Source organism: Apiotrichum porosum (assembly GCF_003942205.1).
Source record: "Apiotrichum porosum strain DSM 27194 chromosome Unknown scaffold_4, whole genome shotgun sequence".
Taxonomy (NCBI): domain Eukaryota; kingdom Fungi; phylum Basidiomycota; class Tremellomycetes; order Trichosporonales; family Trichosporonaceae; genus Apiotrichum; species Apiotrichum porosum.
Window position 1 is genome coordinate 612,555 of NW_021167111.1, and position 17,240 is coordinate 629,794.

At 60.7% G+C, this 17,240-nt stretch overlaps 5 protein-coding genes across 5 annotated transcripts; 2 read left to right on the forward strand and 3 right to left on the reverse strand.

The window, feature by feature from the left end:
• Positions 1-123: 123 nt before the first annotated feature.
• EHS24_006966 (uncharacterized protein) lies at positions 124-1,413 on the reverse strand (the record flags this gene model as incomplete). Its single annotated transcript, XM_028622351.1, has 6 exons — positions 124-711; positions 767-841; positions 889-935; positions 983-1,069; positions 1,185-1,241; positions 1,287-1,413. 6 exons carry the CDS (start codon positions 1,411-1,413, stop codon positions 124-126), a joined length of 981 nt encoding a protein of 326 aa, XP_028477243.1.
• A 2,157-nt stretch (positions 1,414-3,570) lies between these two features.
• Positions 3,571-4,438, forward strand: EHS24_006967 (uncharacterized protein; the record flags this gene model as incomplete). The annotated part of the gene is made up of 2 exons (XM_028622352.1): positions 3,571-3,995; positions 4,063-4,438. The coding sequence occupies 2 exons, from the start codon at positions 3,571-3,573 to the stop codon at positions 4,436-4,438; spliced, it is 801 nt and encodes a 266-aa protein (XP_028477244.1).
• Positions 4,439-6,199: 1,761 nt separating this feature from the next.
• Positions 6,200-7,848, reverse strand: DIA4 (Serine--tRNA ligase, mitochondrial; the record flags this gene model as incomplete). The annotated part of the gene is made up of 3 exons (XM_028622353.1): positions 6,200-6,569; positions 6,620-7,796; positions 7,842-7,848. The coding sequence occupies 3 exons, from the start codon at positions 7,846-7,848 to the stop codon at positions 6,200-6,202; spliced, it is 1,554 nt and encodes a 517-aa protein (XP_028477245.1).
• Positions 7,849-8,633: 785 nt separating this feature from the next.
• On the forward strand, positions 8,634-11,424 carry EHS24_006969 (uncharacterized protein; the record flags this gene model as incomplete). Its single annotated transcript, XM_028622354.1, has 4 exons — positions 8,634-9,749; positions 10,113-10,634; positions 10,995-11,068; positions 11,121-11,424. The coding sequence occupies 4 exons, from the start codon at positions 8,634-8,636 to the stop codon at positions 11,422-11,424; spliced, it is 2,016 nt and encodes a 671-aa protein (XP_028477246.1).
• Positions 11,425-14,351: 2,927 nt separating this feature from the next.
• On the reverse strand, positions 14,352-16,317 carry PMK1_2 (MAP kinase Pmk1; the record flags this gene model as incomplete). The annotated part of the gene is made up of 10 exons (XM_028622355.1): positions 14,352-14,395; positions 14,454-14,716; positions 14,768-14,885; positions 14,928-14,990; positions 15,048-15,270; positions 15,499-15,559; positions 15,616-15,635; positions 15,790-15,868; positions 16,053-16,169; positions 16,232-16,317. 10 exons carry the CDS (start codon positions 16,315-16,317, stop codon positions 14,352-14,354), a joined length of 1,074 nt encoding a protein of 357 aa, XP_028477247.1.
• Between the last annotated feature and the right edge of the window lie 923 nt (positions 16,318-17,240).

Here is a 17,240-nt window from a genome sequence, read left to right on the forward strand (position 1 = left end):
TGTAGCAGTTGCTCAAGAGGGTATACATTATGGGAAAACAAGGGGCTTGCAAAGCGGTGGGAGGGGGGTTTACTTCTTCGGGTCTGTTTGGTTTGCGACTTTCTCTCACTCCACACGCGCCTCTCACTCGTGCCGCTCCAGCCTAACCCTCGCCCTTTCGGCCTCGACCTCGGCCTCCCTCGCCCGCTCGTCGGCAGCCTCGACCTCCTCCTCGAGCCTGATACGGCCTTGTTCCCTCTTGGCCCTGCCCCAGATCAGGCCCCCGACAAGCGCCAGCGGGTGCAGGACCAGACATGCAATGATGGCCGCGAGCAGCGGCGGCGGCCGGGTGGGGATCTCGGGAATCTTGGCTCCGGTCGGCTTGGACACGAGCAGCGCGACCAGCAGGTACTCGCTCGCCACGGCCAGGGGTAAGTTGAGGGTACAGCATTCCCAGAACGCCGTGGTGACGTGTACGCCGAGCAGGCCGCCGAGGGCCGGCCACAGGGAGCGCGCGTCGTTGGAGAACAGGTGCAGCGCCACCATGCCCCCGTGCAGGCTTGTGAGTTCCAGGAGGAGCGCAAAGAGCGCCGTGACGGGGGCGTGGATGAGGATGAAGTCCAAGGGGTGCGAGGTGGACGGGGGGAACGGGAGGAGCGTGATGAAGACGGTGAGTACGTTGAGGGTGTTGACAAGCACGATGATTTCGGCAGCGAGGAACCACTCGAGGGTCTGTGAGAGACGCATGGTCAGCTATGGGACGAGATCGACCTAGCTGTAAACTCACAAAGCACACTACCCATGTGGCATGGAGGCAGTTGGCGATGGCGAACCGCATACCGACGCCATGGACAAGGGTGTCCTGAGATTGTCAGCTCAAGTTCAGCCACACTAGCGACCTCAGCTTACCTTTGTCTGGTCACTCCTGGTGGACACGACGAGGAGACACAGGCCGACTGTTAGATGTCAGCGACGGCTTGTGTACAACACGCATCCCACTCACGCTGCATTATAAACAGGCCCACCCAGTATAGTCCCACCAGCAGGTTGTCAGGCGTGAGGAGGGTAGGGTGCGCAGACGACACATTGCCTAGACGGAGTGTTAGCAGCCTCGCCAAGAGACGACGCAACAGTGATGGGTAGAGTCCCGGAGCATCCACGATGGATGGTCTAGAGAACCGCCATCGATATCGAGTACTACGCACCAATGTTGGGCTTGAGTCCCACTGTACAGATGATACTGGTACCCAGCGCTATGAGGACTGTGAGGCAGCAGGTGTCAGCGTCACAGAAGTTGCCGAGACAACAAAGACCCCAAGCGGCCACACCATACGCACCCGATACGGGGAGGGCGATCTGGAGTCTGACGAGACGCATCGTCTCGTGGAACTGCTCCATCGAGACAAACTCTTCCGGTTGGTCGTAGCTGCTCATTGTGGCGCGGCCAGAGAATGGTGGTGAGAGTGGCCTTGCTGTGGACGAGTAGAGGGCAACGAGTGGGTGAGTGGTGAGTGGGATGAGTGGCGTGTTGAGCGACAGACCAAAGCCCCCCGCCGTTTTGGAGTTCCCGAAAGGAGCAGGTGAGAGTGCGTCGCCTGTGTGGTTCGTCCATGATCCATCGATGTCATTGTTCCACAGTTCCACCAGCGTGGTGCGCGGTGCGCTCTGCGTTAGCACCCCAACTGCCCCACCACTCTCTCGGGTGCGCCATGAGCAATGACGTCACAGGATACACACACACACACACATTGCGGGGCGGGCGGCGGAAGCAAATGGCCGAATGGCGGGGGAAACACAATGTGTGGGCGGTGTGGGTGGGGGCCATTTAGGGCCGCCGTGGATAATGCGTTTGCCAGTAGCGCGAAATACACACTATGTTTTTTGCGTCAATCCGCCAGAAAGTCCTTGCTGATGTGATTCGAACCGGCGGGCTTTTGAACCCCTCCCCTCTCCCCGCTTCATCGCCTTCTACGTGCCCTTGGGGGGAGTGATCAGTGACAAGAGGTTTGATTCTTCAAAACAGGTGCTCTTGCATCTATGTAAAAGCTGCTGGTGGGACTGAAGAATGGCTCATGCATGGAGGAGGCACACGGCTTTGGGTGGCAGAAACAGCTGCATGCCAGCTCTGCCACGATGACAGCGCAACGGGGCCACATCTCCACCCAGGGGAGACTGGGCGGGACAGGACACAGCATGCACTTTGCGCCAGGGACCGTGATCGTGCCCAACACCGACCTCGTGCACTTGTGCACTGGCTGGTGTCCGTCACGTCTGCGCAATGGCTCAGGTAAACGCCAGCTAAAGGTGCAAACTGTGCGCGGGACATGCGGCTTGCATTGAACCCGACTGCGCAGGCCAGACCTTGGCCGCCACGGATCGCCCGGGGTGACTACGGACACCTCATTTGACCCAATGTGATGATGCATGATATACACACGACTGCGAGGGCTGCGATCTCCACTTGCATGCCACTTGCAACTGATGCTCGTGCCCTTGTCCCAAACAGCGCGTACAGTTTACGGCAGTGACACTCCTACTGCGACGCGTATAATCCGTCACACCCCGTGCACCGTGCGCACACAGCAGCTGAACCGCCGAGCCGAGAGGGGGTCCATCGAGACCCTGCGGCCTTGCGGTATGCATTCAAGGACGACTGTCAACATTGTAAGAGGCACTGCCAAACATGGTTCTCCAACGGTATATCTGCACGCGTTCTCTTGGCAGGAGCAGTTCTGACTCCGTTGCTAATGTGTTTGGGTCTCTTCGAGAAGAGAGAGGACGAGCGAGAGAGTGTCAGTCAGAGAGTTTGGGCAGGGGGGCGGTGTTGGGTCGCAGTGTTGTACGTCATCCCACCCGCCCGGCCCCGCTGGCCGCTGGGCCGCTGGGGAAGGTGTGGCACCCGAGACATGAAGAGGGTGTGTCGCTGGGAACAAGATGGACAAAATGTATATATATGACATTGATGGGCAGACGTGCCAAGGAATGACTTTGGACATGCTGTGCGTTTTCTCTGTGTCACACCATTATCTTGCCAGTGAATGTGACATCTCCCTGCAGGCAAATTGCAGACCCAGCAGCAGCAGGTGGGGGCCAGGCTGTGGGCCCAAAACCCAACGATGGGTGTGTGTCTATTTATTTTTTTGCTTCCGTCGCCGCTGTACGGTGTGTATGTGTGTGTGCATGTGTGTGCCTGCCTGGCAGCGGGTGGGTGTGGGCGTTGTTTGCGGCGACGGCCCTCGACCTCTCTCACCGCTCGCCCGCCCGCCCGCCCTGGGCCACAAGGGGGGGCAGAGGGAATGGGGGACTCGCTCGGCTCTCAGAGGGAATATGCTCACAACGCTTCCAACCCGTATCCATCAACCATCTCTCTCGCTTTCTCTCTCTCTCTCTCTCCACTTCATCCCCTCTCCTCATCACAGGACAGCTAACGAAACCCCCACCTCTCGGGACATCTCACGACTCTCCCCCTCTACCCCCTCACTTTTACGACGCGGCCACCCTCACCGTCCACCACCACTCTTTTACCTTTCAACCTCCCTCCCACACCGCCTCCGCGTCTCGCGACTACACCAACCCGCATCAACCGACACAATGCGTGCTGCCTTCCTCCCCCTCTTCGCCGCGGCCCTCACTGCCTTCAGCCCCGTCCTCGCCCAGGACACCGCCGCTGCCACCGACGCGGCCGCCACGGACGTGGCCACGGACGTTGCTTCGGCCACCGACACCGCTACCACTGCCACCACCACCGACTCGACCACCACGAGCGGTGAAGGTGTCACCCCTACCGAGCCCGATGGCAACACCCTCGTCAAGGCCGGCAGCAACATCACCGCCCAGTGGACCGTTGACCAGTCGGGCCTCTGGAGCAACATGACCATCGAGCTCATGACGGGTTCCAACGAGGCCATGACTTCGCTCGAGACCGTTGGCGAGGGCATCGACGGTACCGTCGAGACCTCGTACAGCTTTGTCGCTCCCCAGGTCCACCCTTACTCGAAGATCTACTTCCTCCAGTTGTGAGTAGCTTGCGTGTGTGTGTGTGTGCTGCTGCTGTCCTTTTTGCTTACCGGACTCCCCTCGCAGCACCAACCCCGGCGAGTCGGGCACCTTCTGGACCACCCGCTTCACCATCGCCTCGGCCTCCGGCGCCTATGTCAACCCCACCCTCAACGAGACCACTTCGGCCGGTGAGGTTGTCGGCTACGGTGACGGTGCTCTGGGAGAGGACACTTCGGCCACCACCACTTCGGGGTCGGCCTCGGTCGAGTCGGGTGTCGGCTCGAACGGCGTGACCCTCTACACTGCCGGCATCACCACTGGTACCAGCAAGCCCACCAACGTCGACGCTACCGGTGTGGCCGTCGCGACCGAGGGTGCCTCGGCCGCCTCGATGGGCAAGCTCGTCTCGCCCGCCGCGGCCATCATGGCCGTCGTGGCCGCTGCGGCTGTCATCGTCTAATTCTAGACGGACCCCGGACCCGCCCAACGACCTCCTAGTTCTTGAATTACACACACACGATAAACGGCGCGCTGCTGGCCAGAGACGGCCCAGCCCGCCTCGCTCCCCTCCCCTGGCTCCTGGCTTGCGCGCACTGGCCGCATCTCCACTGCCCTCCGCCTCCGCCATCTAGCATACCCTTCATTCCGGGCACGCCGCCCCCACCCTCTCCCGCACACACTCTGCCCGTCTTCCTAGGAACACTGACTCGTCTATCCCGTGCATGCACTACTAGTTTTTATTTCCCCCAAAACCAGAAGCGAGAGAGCAAGGCAGCATGAGCACTGTACGGTACGCAGACTGCACAACGACTGCCACTGGCCACTGGATGGCAGTTGCAGTTGGCTGCCAGGGGCAAAAGGACAGGCGCGCTCCTGAGCTGGAGGCGGTGGAAGGACGCGCGCCTGAACGCGCACACGCGCCTGAACGCGCACACGCGCACCGATCCGCACCGAAAAACGCCACAGTCGTGGTTGGTGGTCTGAGCGTACCACCGTCGCAATCTGTATGCGTGCAACGCCGGGCGCAGTGTAGCACGCACTGCTGTTGCTGTACGCTGGCCAGGAGAAACGAGAACGAGGCGGAAAAAAAAGGAGTATTCTTGGCCTCGCTGGGCATCGTGCAATGGCGAATGGCTGCAGATGCATGTCGCATGTGGCCGGTGTGGCAGGGGTTGACGAAAAGGGAACTGGGGGACGCTCTGCGCTCTGGGCAGGGAGAGGGGACGCGACTAACGGGAATGTGGGCGTCTCGTGGCGGGCCGGTCGGGCGACGGGTGACGGGTGACGTGTGACGGGCGACGGGCGACGGGCGACGGGGGCTGCGGCGCGGCATGCGACGACGCGAGGCGGCGGGCTAACCGCGCTGCGTGCTCCGCTGGGATCTATCCACGGCCAGCGCCATACAAAGGCTTGCAAAGGGACCCGGGTGTTCGTGCGTATGGCTCGAGCGCAGCAACATGTCCGCATGCAGGATGAGCGCGCCGTTGAGGTTCTTGGACACTTGTCTTGGGTCTTTGCTTGGGTTCTTGGCTCACGCACAGATCGCGATCTGTCTCTGATCTCTGACGAGCGAGCATACAGAGACCGGCCAGAGGCCGGCAGCACACGAAAGCTGCAAGTGTGCCACGACGGAGACGGTGTGTGTCGTTTGTCATTCTGCCACAGACGTTTGCGCGCGTGTGTGTGTGCGTGGCTGACGGACAAGTGTGCACGGTGCCACCGCAGTGTACCGCAGTGTACCGCAGTGTACGCCAGAGCAGAGGTATATATAGCACCTGGGGACACTACGGGGGTGTGGACCGCTGCGCACGTCGTTGACGGCGTTGCGGTCGTCGACGGACGGTTCCGGCTGTCAGTGACGCCATGGACGGCACGACTGCATGACGCGAAGCGCGATGGTCATGTCATGAGATCACGAGCGAGGAAAACGAAGACGAGAAGCACGATCTAGTGCGCGTTTGAGATCGCAGGTCTCACGTCGTCCTGAAACGAGCCTGTGTGAGATTGGTAGGACGTGTGCCATGATGACCCGGCACACAGTATTGACGCGGATGCCAGATGAGGCGAGGTCATGAGAAGGCTGCGTGTACGCCCCTTGTCAGTCCCCACACGGATACCGCCTAGACGTCGCACGCCGCTGCTCAAGAATGTGTATATGCTCAGTGGTGTGCAATGCAGAGGGGGGGGGGGGGGGTGTTATGATGTTATACAAAGACGTGTTCTAGACAAACCGGATGACGGCGTCCTCCTCCTCGGCCTGCTCGACCTCTGGGCCGATCCAGTACGGCTTGAGGGTCTTGGGCAGGTCGATGCCGGTCACGATACCGTTGCCGTCGAGACGGGCGCCGTTCTCGAGCAGCGCAATGATCAGGCGCGGGATGGCGGCGGCGGTACCGTTCAAAGTGTGCGCAAACTGCAGTGGCTCGCCCACGGCGTCGCGGTAGCGAATGTGCAGGCGGCGGGACTGGTAGTCGGTGCAGTTGGAGGTCGAGGTGATCTCGCCCCACTTGGCGCGGCCGGGCATCCATGCCTCCATGTCGTACTTGCGCGCAGCCGAGGCGCCGAGCTCCTCTGTGGGCATGTCGAGGACACTGAGGGGTTAGCTACGAGTTGGGCCCTGGGCTATATCTTGTCAACTCACCGGACAGACAGACCAAGACCCATGGCAATGTCCTTCTGGAGCTCGCGAATCTCCTCCATCATGCGGTCACTCTCGCCCGCGTCCGCCGAGGTGACGCAGAAGAGCTCAACCTTGGTGAACTGGTGGACACGGTAGAGGCCGCGGGTATCGAGACCGCGGGCGCCGGCCTCGGCGCGGAACGCGCGGCCAACACCAACAGTCTTGGCGGGCATGGAGGCGCGGACCAGCTGGCGGTTGGCCCAGAGGGCAGCGAGGGGAATCTCGGCCGTTCCGGCGAGGCAGAGGTGGGGAGCCTGGGGAGTGCCGTCCTCGTTAGGGGGCAAGTGAGACTCAATGTTGTACGTCTGGCGAGGGCCATTTTCACCATCACGGGGCTGGAAGCCACAGCGCTGGGCAATGTCGGTGCTGACAACGTCGGGAGTAGCAACCGGCATGTACCCGGCCTTGATGGCCTTGGACATTGCGTATCCCGTGAGAGCATGTTCCAGCATTGCGGCCGCGCCCATGAGGAACGGCCACGACGTGCCAGTCGACACGGCAGAGGCCGACGAGTTGAGCCAGTGGAACGTCTCGGTGATGCGCAGATGGCTGCGGTTCTCGTCGTCTGCCATGGGCCTGGGTCCAAACTGCTCCAGCAAGACCGCCTTATCCTCGCCGCCGCGCGGGGCGTCCGGGTGGCTCCAGTTGGGCAAGGCGGAGGCGGCATCGGCAACCCGCTGGGTGATATTGCGCAGCCTCGTCTCCTCGTCCTTCAGGGCAACCTTCAGCTGCCTGGCTTCCATTCTCTCATTCTTCTTCTCCCTCTTCCTGTGCTTGTCGCGGTAGACATGTGACTGCAACCCGTGCTCGGTACGCATATCGAGGACGTTGCGCTCTGCCCTCCTCTCCTCCTCACGCAGCTGGGCAAGCGTAATGACTTGGTTGATGTCAAACTCGATACCGCGCTCGACAATGTTGCGCGTCGTAGCCTGGGGGTCGGCAATCATACGAGCAATGTCGAGCTTGGGAGGGGGCACCTGCGGCTTGACCTTCTCCGTCGTCTTGGTAGCCCAGAACTCGTGGGGTTTGACTGGAGGCTCGGCCTTACGCTTGACAAAGCCCGTGTGCGTGCGCACGTTTGCAAAGGCGTGCACCCTGCTCGCGCGCAGGACCACGGTGGCCGACGCCGAGGATGGGTCTGGAAGGGGTTAGCAGTGGAAGGAGGGGGTGGGAAGAGACGCACAGTGCATGGTCGGTGGGGTGTTGTTGTTGTGGAAAAAACGTTAGTACGGGCCTTTCTCTGGTCATTTGCGCGTCCATGAGCCAGGGGTGCAGGGGATTTCGGGCCACGTGGGAGGGAGGTGGACTTGCCCGACAGTAAAAGGCTAATGGCCGTATTAGGTTAGCCCCTGTTTTCTAATCAGGTCGACATGGTGCACATGGCGCCCCTGTGTGTATACAATGCTGCGTGCTGCGGCGGGGCCCACCAACAACAATAACACAGAACAGGCAGGCCTGTCCACGGCTTTGTCTTTGTGTCCCCCCAGAGAGGCAAGGTGGCTTGTGGTATGCGTCTCACAGAAGCCATGGCCCGTCACGGAGATTGCCTCCCACAAGGACAAAGGACGCGGGTGGTGGGCTTGGGGGCTTTTTGTTGTGCCAAAGCTCCGGCAATCCCCCCCCCCTAGCCCTTGTCTCCGTGCCGGTTATTCTTGACTGATTGTTGTCGATGCAAGGAAGGATGTGCATGTGGAGACGAAGCGGTGGCAAGAGGATGTGCTGGAGTAGACTACCTAGCAGTGCAATGTGCAGAAAGGACAATGTGGAGTGTTGTCGGCGGTTCCACTGCTTGCCCGCATGCGGCGGTGGGTGACGCTTGTCCGCCGCCAAATGTCAGGCCCCCGCCGAACAAGAGAGCGGCGAGTGGACAGCTGACCTCCTGCGCGCGCGTTCATCATTGATTGTTAACTGTTCCACCCCGTCCTCTTGCATCGACCTCCAACCCCTCATCCATACCAATATCCTTCACTACCCAATGGCCTACCATGACCCCCGCGCACGAACAGGCGCGGCGGCGTCGAGCGGCCCGTCTTCCGACTCCAACGGCGCCGGATATGGGTCGCTGAGTCGATCAACAGGCTTGGGCGGTGGTGGGAGCTCGTCAAACGGCGGCGGCTCCTACCCCAGTGCTGGCGCTGCAAGCGGCCAGCAAGGGCTCCATCCATCGCCGTCGCCCCAGCATCAGCAGCAGTACGGCCAGTACGACTATCCGCTGTACGGTGGATACGAGTATGGACGCAACAGCAGCAGCAGCAACACCGCCGGAGGGCCAGGCCCGGGCACGGCATCGAGCAACAACAACACCGCCCCGGTGTCGTCCTCGAGTATGCTGGCCAACACCAACAATTCACAAGCGCCCGACTCAACCACCGCCCCGACAATGCAAAGCAGCCCCACGTACCCCTTCTACCAGCAGCAGCAGCAGCAGCAGACGCAGCAAAACGGCGGCGGCGGCCCGGGAGGCATGCCGAGTGCTTCATCTTCTGCGTCCGCATCAGGCCACGCTGCAGCCGGCCCTTCCTCTTCCCAAGTCGTCTCTGGGCAAAGTGGATCTGGCAGCGTCATGGCGCCGCTGCCCGAGCACATCGAAGCAGGCATCATGGCGTCGTCGACGTGGCTCCTGCAGCCCGACGGCGAGTACCAAGTGTCGTTTCCCGAGATCGGCACATCTGGCGATATAGCTTCCAACAACTCGGCCACTCAACCCCAGCCGTTCCAGCAACCGTCTGATTTAAGAACCAGCCCAACGGCTTCTTCTCATCTCTCTCACACTCCCCTCCCCATTCATCAACAACAACACCCAAAGGCATACACTTTTGCCTCTTCGTTCACACCATCAGCCGCCCCCACCATCCAAAACACTGAGCCCCTCATCGTCTCCGACGCCGACGACATTTCCGGCTGGCGTCTCGCCATCGAATCTACCCCATTCACGTCTGGTCTCGAAGGCATCTCAGGCCTCCCCCTCCAGGTTTACCACGCCACGACGGCACTTGGCGCCGCCCCTCCCCCTCCATTCCCCGCCAACATGCGCCACGCTACAGAATGGCCACCCTCCAAGATGGCACCGTACGACAAGGAGGTTGAACAGGTGAGTACAGAATGTTGTCTGTGGGTGGTGTTCCGCTGCACAAATAGTGTCTTGCGGAGCCGGGGGAGGGCGGGGTGGTGGTGGTTGTTGGTCGCCGGGGGGGTGGGTGGGTGCTGCATCGCCGTCTCACAACCGCGCGGTGCTTCTTGACAATGGGTGCTGCTGCGTGGGATCTGTGCGTGAGATCATGAGATCCCCACAACACCCGTGTCGCATGGGTCGGCGCAGACCAGATCTGGGGAACCCTACCATCCGCACCTAAGCCTGAGATCTGGTGGCCGACTGGCTAAATGTCGTTTTACGATTTCCGGGGCGCCTCGTATTCGTTTTTAGCCTCGATTGAAGCTAACTCGCCGTGCGCAGTTGACACTGTACGTCAACGAACTTATCAATCTGCTCGCCGACTTTGCTGTCACCCCGGAGAACCCCACGCCGGCACCCCCGCCGCCGTACCTGCACACCCGTGTCTCGCGTTATGCAACCCTGGTTCGCGAGACACTCGCCTCGCTCGAATCACGCTCCCAGCCCTACCTTGACCCGACCTTTGTTCAGCCCCCGCCCAGCCGCGAGATGTCTGAAGCTGAGCGCGAGATGGACCTCATCCGTGCCCGCCGTGAAGTGCTGCGCGACAAGGCCCTCCAAGCCAAACGTGACATTGCCACGGGGGGTGGTGCCCCAGGTTCCCGCCCACGCCAGTCCTTGCCTCCTCCAGGCGTCATGCAGCAGCAAGGATACCCGTCCGACCAGCGTACCGGTCCCCGCCCGGCCCCGCTTTCGTCTCGCCCCCAGCATGAGATTTGGCACTGCCAATCGTGCCGAACGACACAGGCGAGCGAGTGGAATGACGGACCCGGCGGCCCGCGCAGTCTGTGCGACCAGTGCTACGTGAGTGTTTTGCCCAGGTTTCGTCCCATGTGGAGTGATCCGGAGTGAGGAACAGGCGGCGAGGGTCCTTTGAATTAAAAGCCATGAGGATCTTTATTTTATCCAGATCTCGGTTTCAGAGATCTCAAATGGGTGGTGGCAAAAAGCAAGATCCCTCTTGGGTCTTTTTCCGGCGGCGGGGCGGCGGGGTGGCGGTAACGACCGCGCGGGGTACCTCACCTCGCATGTTGCCCCCCCCCCCCCGTCTATACCAGGTGGAACCCGCGCACACCAAAGTGCTGTCACACACCCAAGCACGAGATCTCCTATCTTGGCGTGGTTCCTGTTGTGTAGCTTAGTGCTGACGCAACCCTTTTGCAGTTTCACAACGAGCAGCTGCGCCGTAAACGTGACGGTGGCGACGGCGACTTTTCGAGCATCCCCGCTGGCCCGAGGTACAGCCACACCCCGAGCATGATGAGCATGGGGCCAACGTAGTCGATTCAGACCGAATGGCATTGGCCAGGAAGCCGAGGAGAAGCGTGTCACAACGCCAAGCCCGTCCTCGCTGCTCAAGCGCTGGGCGGGTGGCCGGCAGACACATTTCTACTCCCTCAATCTGGGCATCCCCGGTCTCATATATTCCCAATCTACACGGACACGACAAGGGCTACACACGCAAGAGATGACCAAGTTTCGAAGATTTCAGACAAGATTTGAGAAAATGGCAGAGAACGAGCGACCGAATAACCAACCACCTTCCACATCAAGCTCCATCAAGCTCCATCAAGCTCCATCAATGTGCGGCTGAGCAACTTGTTGCAATAGCTGCGCATTCGTCGACTACCAGAACACCACCACCACCACACCAGATAAGGGCCACAGACCCCGCCCGGAGCTCCCGGTCGAGCATGTCGGAAGAGCATGAGAGCAGTCAGTAGCTGGCGAGAGCGTGCGGGTGTACAGTATCCCCCTCTCGTTGGCATCCCCCCCCCAGGAGTATCCGTGCGAGATATTGTATTGTTGTAGAACCGTTAGCTCTTGGGCTATTCGCATGGACCTGGGTTTATGCCAAGGCAAGAACATGGTCGCCGCCACCACCCAACTAAGGAGCGCACTGGCCCACTGGCCACTGGTTGCATGAGAGGTGACCCCCCCCCCCCCCCCCCCCCCCCGCTGAGTAGACGCCACCACGAAGCCTAGACCAAAAGCGACGCGGCGGCCCATACGCCTCGTCCCCAGATCCATGTCTCGCGGCTACTCTTTTTGATTGTTGCCCTCCTCATCGCTGTCAGGAAACACACAATGTCATAGGTAGCATCTACATCTCATCTCGTGTCATCTCATCTGCCACCCCCCTTGAGATACTCAAAGCAGTCGAGCGACGACCTAGATCCCCCTCTCGCGCGAAGATTGCGATCAGAGTGAAGCCCGCGGCACGCACGTGAAGATCAAAGCCCGGGACCGGGCCGACACCGAGAGCACGTACACGCACAACGCACAAAGCACAGTGGCGAGTGGCGCGCGAGCGGGGATCTCGGAATCGACCCCAAAAAGCAAAGTCTTGCTGGACACATTCCCAATATCTTGAAGGATCGGGAAAACAAAAACGATTTAAGAAAAGGAAAAACAAACAGCATTGTCTGGACCGGGACCGGCTCTGGCGGCCGTGTATTTGATTGTATTGATTCGGTAACGATTGCCTGCTGTGTCTGCGGTCTGCATTGTTACATGTAGTGCGAGTAGGCTTTTGAGATGGTCTTGAGTCCGGTCTTGAGTCTGAGATGGCCACGGGATCTGGATCTGGGTATCGTTGGCTGCGTGCAGCATGACCGCCTACGGCGCTGTCAGCCAAGATCAGAGTGGATCGGCCCATGCGCATGTCCGCGTGTGCCATTGTCATTGTCATTGTGTTGTGCTTGCCGTTGTCATTGTCGGTGTCGTCAGCGTAATCCGACGGCCGTCACAGGGATCACAGGCCACAAGGAGCGTGTGCGAACAGAGCCAACACGCCCGATCGGCTACACCTGGAGCACAGTCGCCCATATCGCAAGAGGACAAGTGGACGAGGTCAAGTGGCAGGCAGGCGCGATCGTACAGCCCGCTATGTATGGAGGGCGGACATTCCTCGGCCGTAAGATGTACCTCTACCTGCATGAGGTATCTGTTGTGTGTGACCGATACGCTCCCCTCCAGATCCCGATCCTCGGATTCGTCATATGTATGAAGCGCTTTTGCTCAATTTGCGGCTGCCATTTCTGACACTGCCGAGCAGCCGCGACAGACGCCCCCCCCCCCGCGCCCCCGCCCCCGCCGCGCCCCCGCCGGCACACAGGTCAACTGAATAGAGGCGCCACAGCCTGCGTCCAAAATGTCAAAAAATAGTTGACACTATTCGGGCGCGCGCGCCCATTCGCTTGTGTGTGTCCTGTTCGCGCTTGGCTATCTGGCAGGGAACGCAAGCGATGCAACCAGCCTCAAAGCCATAGCTCAGTGCATGCCTTGGTGGAGTAACTGCGGCTTATTGGCTTTGCTCGTGTTGGCGCACCGTATCGCCACGGCCTTCCTTGGAGGGGTTGCGCGAGATTTCACTGGCTCGCCTGTCGAGGTCACACGCACTTCACCCCCGCGGCCAGTGGCGTTGGCTGGGTGGCGACGTACCGTACTCAGCCACATGGGACGCGGTTGTCAGAGCAGAGAACAAAGGGATGTGAATGCCGGTGGGGGTGAGGGTGGGGTTCGTGGGCTGGACCGGGGAGCGAACGGCTCAAACGGAATCGGCAATGGAAGCGGAACCGCCACAGCCACGCCGCACGCCGAGCACGCATGCCTGCATGCCTGCGACGTGCGTCCATGCGCCTTGCCAGATATACTCCCAGGATGCAGAGACGTAGAGACGCAGGGCAAGACAATAATAAACCCATGTTTGGCCATGGCCAAGCTGGAGCGGGGTGCGAGGACCGTGCACCCGACGCCGCGGGGTCAGGCATCAGCGCCGTGCCGCGAAGACAAGACACAATGGGTCGTCCCGTCCCGTCCATTCTTGCAGGCGGCCACAACTCCCCGCAACACACTTACAGGTACAGGCTGCGACCACTCGACGTCCACGCCCAACGTTCAGCGTCCAGCGTCCAGCGTCCACTCCACGTTGCTCACCAACCCCTCACCACGCCGCACTTGCCTGACCGGGGGGGTACCTATTGTCATATTCATGGGTTACGCCACCAGATCCCACCCGGTTTGAACGGCCTGGGTGGCGAGGCGAGTGAGCAAGAATGCAGCCGGGGTGAACGAGGAAAGCGGGGGTCTTGCGTCACTTGTGTCTCACTTAGAAGTGTGGCTCCTCCGCCACACACACACACACACACGCAGAGGTCGGGGAGCCTCCGATCCACTCGATCCTATAACCCCGCGCGGCCAGTTGAGGGAGTCAGAAGAGATCACGACAATCGTTCCCCTGTCTGCGGTTATTGCATGCATACAACGGGCCAAACCCGCCCGGACCGGATACGGGCTATAAGGTACTTTGGAGTGGGTATGTGGCATCGGGCCGGATTTGGAGGCTCTTTGGGGGCCCAGTCGGGTGGCGAGGGCGGCTGGTCGGGACGAGGAGATATGAGGGCCAGGAGGTTGGTCGTTCCGCAACGACCGTCAAGACGAGGGAGAGAACAAGACGGCGGCACGGGTAGTGGTGGCGTGAGGGCAGAGGGGCAGGGGGGCAAATGCGGGGTCCTGCGCTTAGGCGTCGCCGAGTGGGCGCTGGATTTCTGCGTAGATGAGGCCTGGGGAACACGGGTCAGCACACAAGAAACGCACGCAACTATCAGGTTCCAAACTCACGCTTCAGTGTCTCCCTGCTCGGGGGTGACTGGCGGTTCTCAAAGTCGAAGAAGTTGGCCTGCAGAGGCTCGGCTCCCGGCTCGTCCGAGGGGTCGTGGTACGGCTCCAGGTAAGGGTGCTCGAGAGCCTCCTCGACGGTGATACGCCTGCGCGGGGAGAACGTGAGACACCGGCGCATGAGGTCGAGCGCGTTGGGCTTGGCCTTGGGGCACATTTCGCGCAGGTCGCGCCGGCGGTGGAAGGGGAGCGCACGGAGGTAGTCTCTGCAATGTTGTCAGCGAAAAAAGAAGAAAAGCGCGGACGCAATGACGTACTTTGACCTGGGGGACGTAATCTCGTTGAAGTCGTCCATGGTCGGCGTGCCAAGGCACTCGAGGATGAGTGACAGCTGGTGGTGGTAATCCCTGCCGGGGAACAGGGGCTTGCCGTTGACTGCCGCCGTTAGCACTGCATTAGGTGGACGCTCCGACTCACTCATTTCAGCAAGGATACAGCCCACAGACCACACGTCGATCGCCTTAGAGTACTCCTGGAACGCTAGCCTGGTGTCAGCTCGTCCCCCAGAGCCAGAGATTGGCATGTAGCGCTACTTACACAGCATCACCTCGGGTGCACGGTACCAACGGGTCGCGACGTATTCAGTCATGAATCCGTTACCGCCGTTCGGGCCAGCGTCGGGCGGAGGGAGAGCTGCCGAGCGCGCAAGACCAAAGTCACAGATCTTGAGATCACAGTTGGCGTTCAGCAGGAGGTTGGAGGGCTTGAGGTCGCGGTGGAGGACATTGGCAGAGTGCAGTGCCTTGAGTCCACGGATCGTCTAGAGTCACCAGTCAGCGGTCTGAACGGCGACACGAGAAGGGCAAGGACGCTGCTTTCCATAACCCAAGCGGACACCAGTGGTTGCCGGTGCATGGCATGACGCGCGCTGGCAAACGGGCCAATGCCGCGCTGCCTCTGCACTAGCGTTCCGTCACGTCGGGTCGGAGCGTGACATTGCCACGGAGCACAGGGAAGGTCCGGCAGCCCGTCGTCCCCAAAGACCTACCTGGTAGAGGAAGTACTGGCAGTGGTCGTCGCTCAGCTCTTGGGTGCGGATCACGCGATGGCTACGCTGGTCAGCACTGGGTCGTACTCGGTCGCCGTCTGACGAAAGGACACGTACAGGTCCGTCTCCATGAGCTCCTGGGCGGGCGTCAGCTTCCGAAGCGATATCGAGGGCAGAGTGCAAGTGGATGAGGAGAGTGGAGTGGGAGTGAGGACGCGGGACTGGTGAGGGCGCCGACCTGGGGGGTGGTCGCGCGGCCGGGGGAGCGGGAAGAAGGGGCAAAGGACGTACCTGGACCAGATACACTTCATGGAACTGCTCGTAGGACAAGGGCGCGATGATGTCGAGGATGGCGATGATGTTCTCGTGACTGTAGAGAAGCAAGTCAGCTACTCTCTGTGCTTCCCGGGAGTCTGGCACAACTGTGACAGGCGCGACGTCTGACCGCTTTGACGGCGCGGCCGACTCATGGGTGTCCATGCCAAGTCGTGACATGAACGAGGTTGCGCGGCACATCACGCGCCGACGTTGCCCCGTTTTGCAGAGGTACGCACCGGAAGTGTCGCAGGAGCTTGATTTCGCGCAGAGTGCGCTGGCAGAACATGGCATGGTCGAAGGGGGTGATGCGCTTGATGGCGACTTTGGTGCCCGACGCCTTGTGCACGGCCGAGCTGGACGTCAGCGGCGGTTGTGGGGTGGTGGTGATGATGATGATGATGAAGGGAGTACGTACACGACGACGCCGTATGCACCTTCTCCGATGACCTCGTGGACGGTATAGTGCTCTGAGACGTTGAATGGGATGTTGGATGCTGTCATGGTGGAGATGGGAGCGAGCGAGCGTGGAGTGATGGGTGATGGGCGACGCAAAGAAACGAGATGTGTGTGGTTACAAAGGGGAATTATGGTGTGGGTGGTCGCGCGGGGTGTGTCTCTCATTTCGCTGGCGGCGGCAGTGGTGGTGGCACAGCGGTGGTGGCATCGAGCGACCAAGCCCCCTTGTCCCGGCAGGGCACGGGTTGTACGCGTCGGCTCTCCCCCTTTGTGTCCCACCCCCTCCTTCTCCCTCTCCCGGGCTCCCCGCAGGCTCTCTCGCTGCACACTCTACTGCGCACGGCAGCCCCCACATCGCTCTGCCCCCCTGTACAGCTTGCTCCCGACACACGCGTGGCGCGCGCGGCGCTGCCGTTGCGACACGTGCAGGACGCGCCAAACCATGGAAACCACCCTTCCCCCATCCGCCTCGAACATGAAACACCCACCGAACGAACACACCCAAGCAACCAATCCTTGTCTCTTGTCTCTCTGCCCTCTCCCTCACACCCCTCCTGGCCTTGGTCAAAAGTGGCTGCATGGCTTGATATATACCCCTGCGTGCAATTGTAACCCTTCTCGCCGTCTCTGTCTCTGTCTCTGTCTCTCCCTCTCCCTCTCTCGCTACAAACGCCGCCACCGCCTGGGACGACCATTTCGTTTGTGGGGAACCGGATCTACGGGCAGGCGTGTGGTGTGTCCGGGACGACGACCCGGCGTGTGTGGGTGTATGTGTGCCATTGGGCATTGGAGGTGGTGTGGACATGGGTTGTGGTGATTGAAATTAACGTTTTGAACTCTGTCCCCACGCGTATACAGTTCGTGTCAACTTGCCCGCCTCCGTTTCATACTCCAGCCCCACCAACTGATGCATAGATATCTAGGAAGGATCACAGATCACAGGACGCTACAGGCTACAAATGCATGCG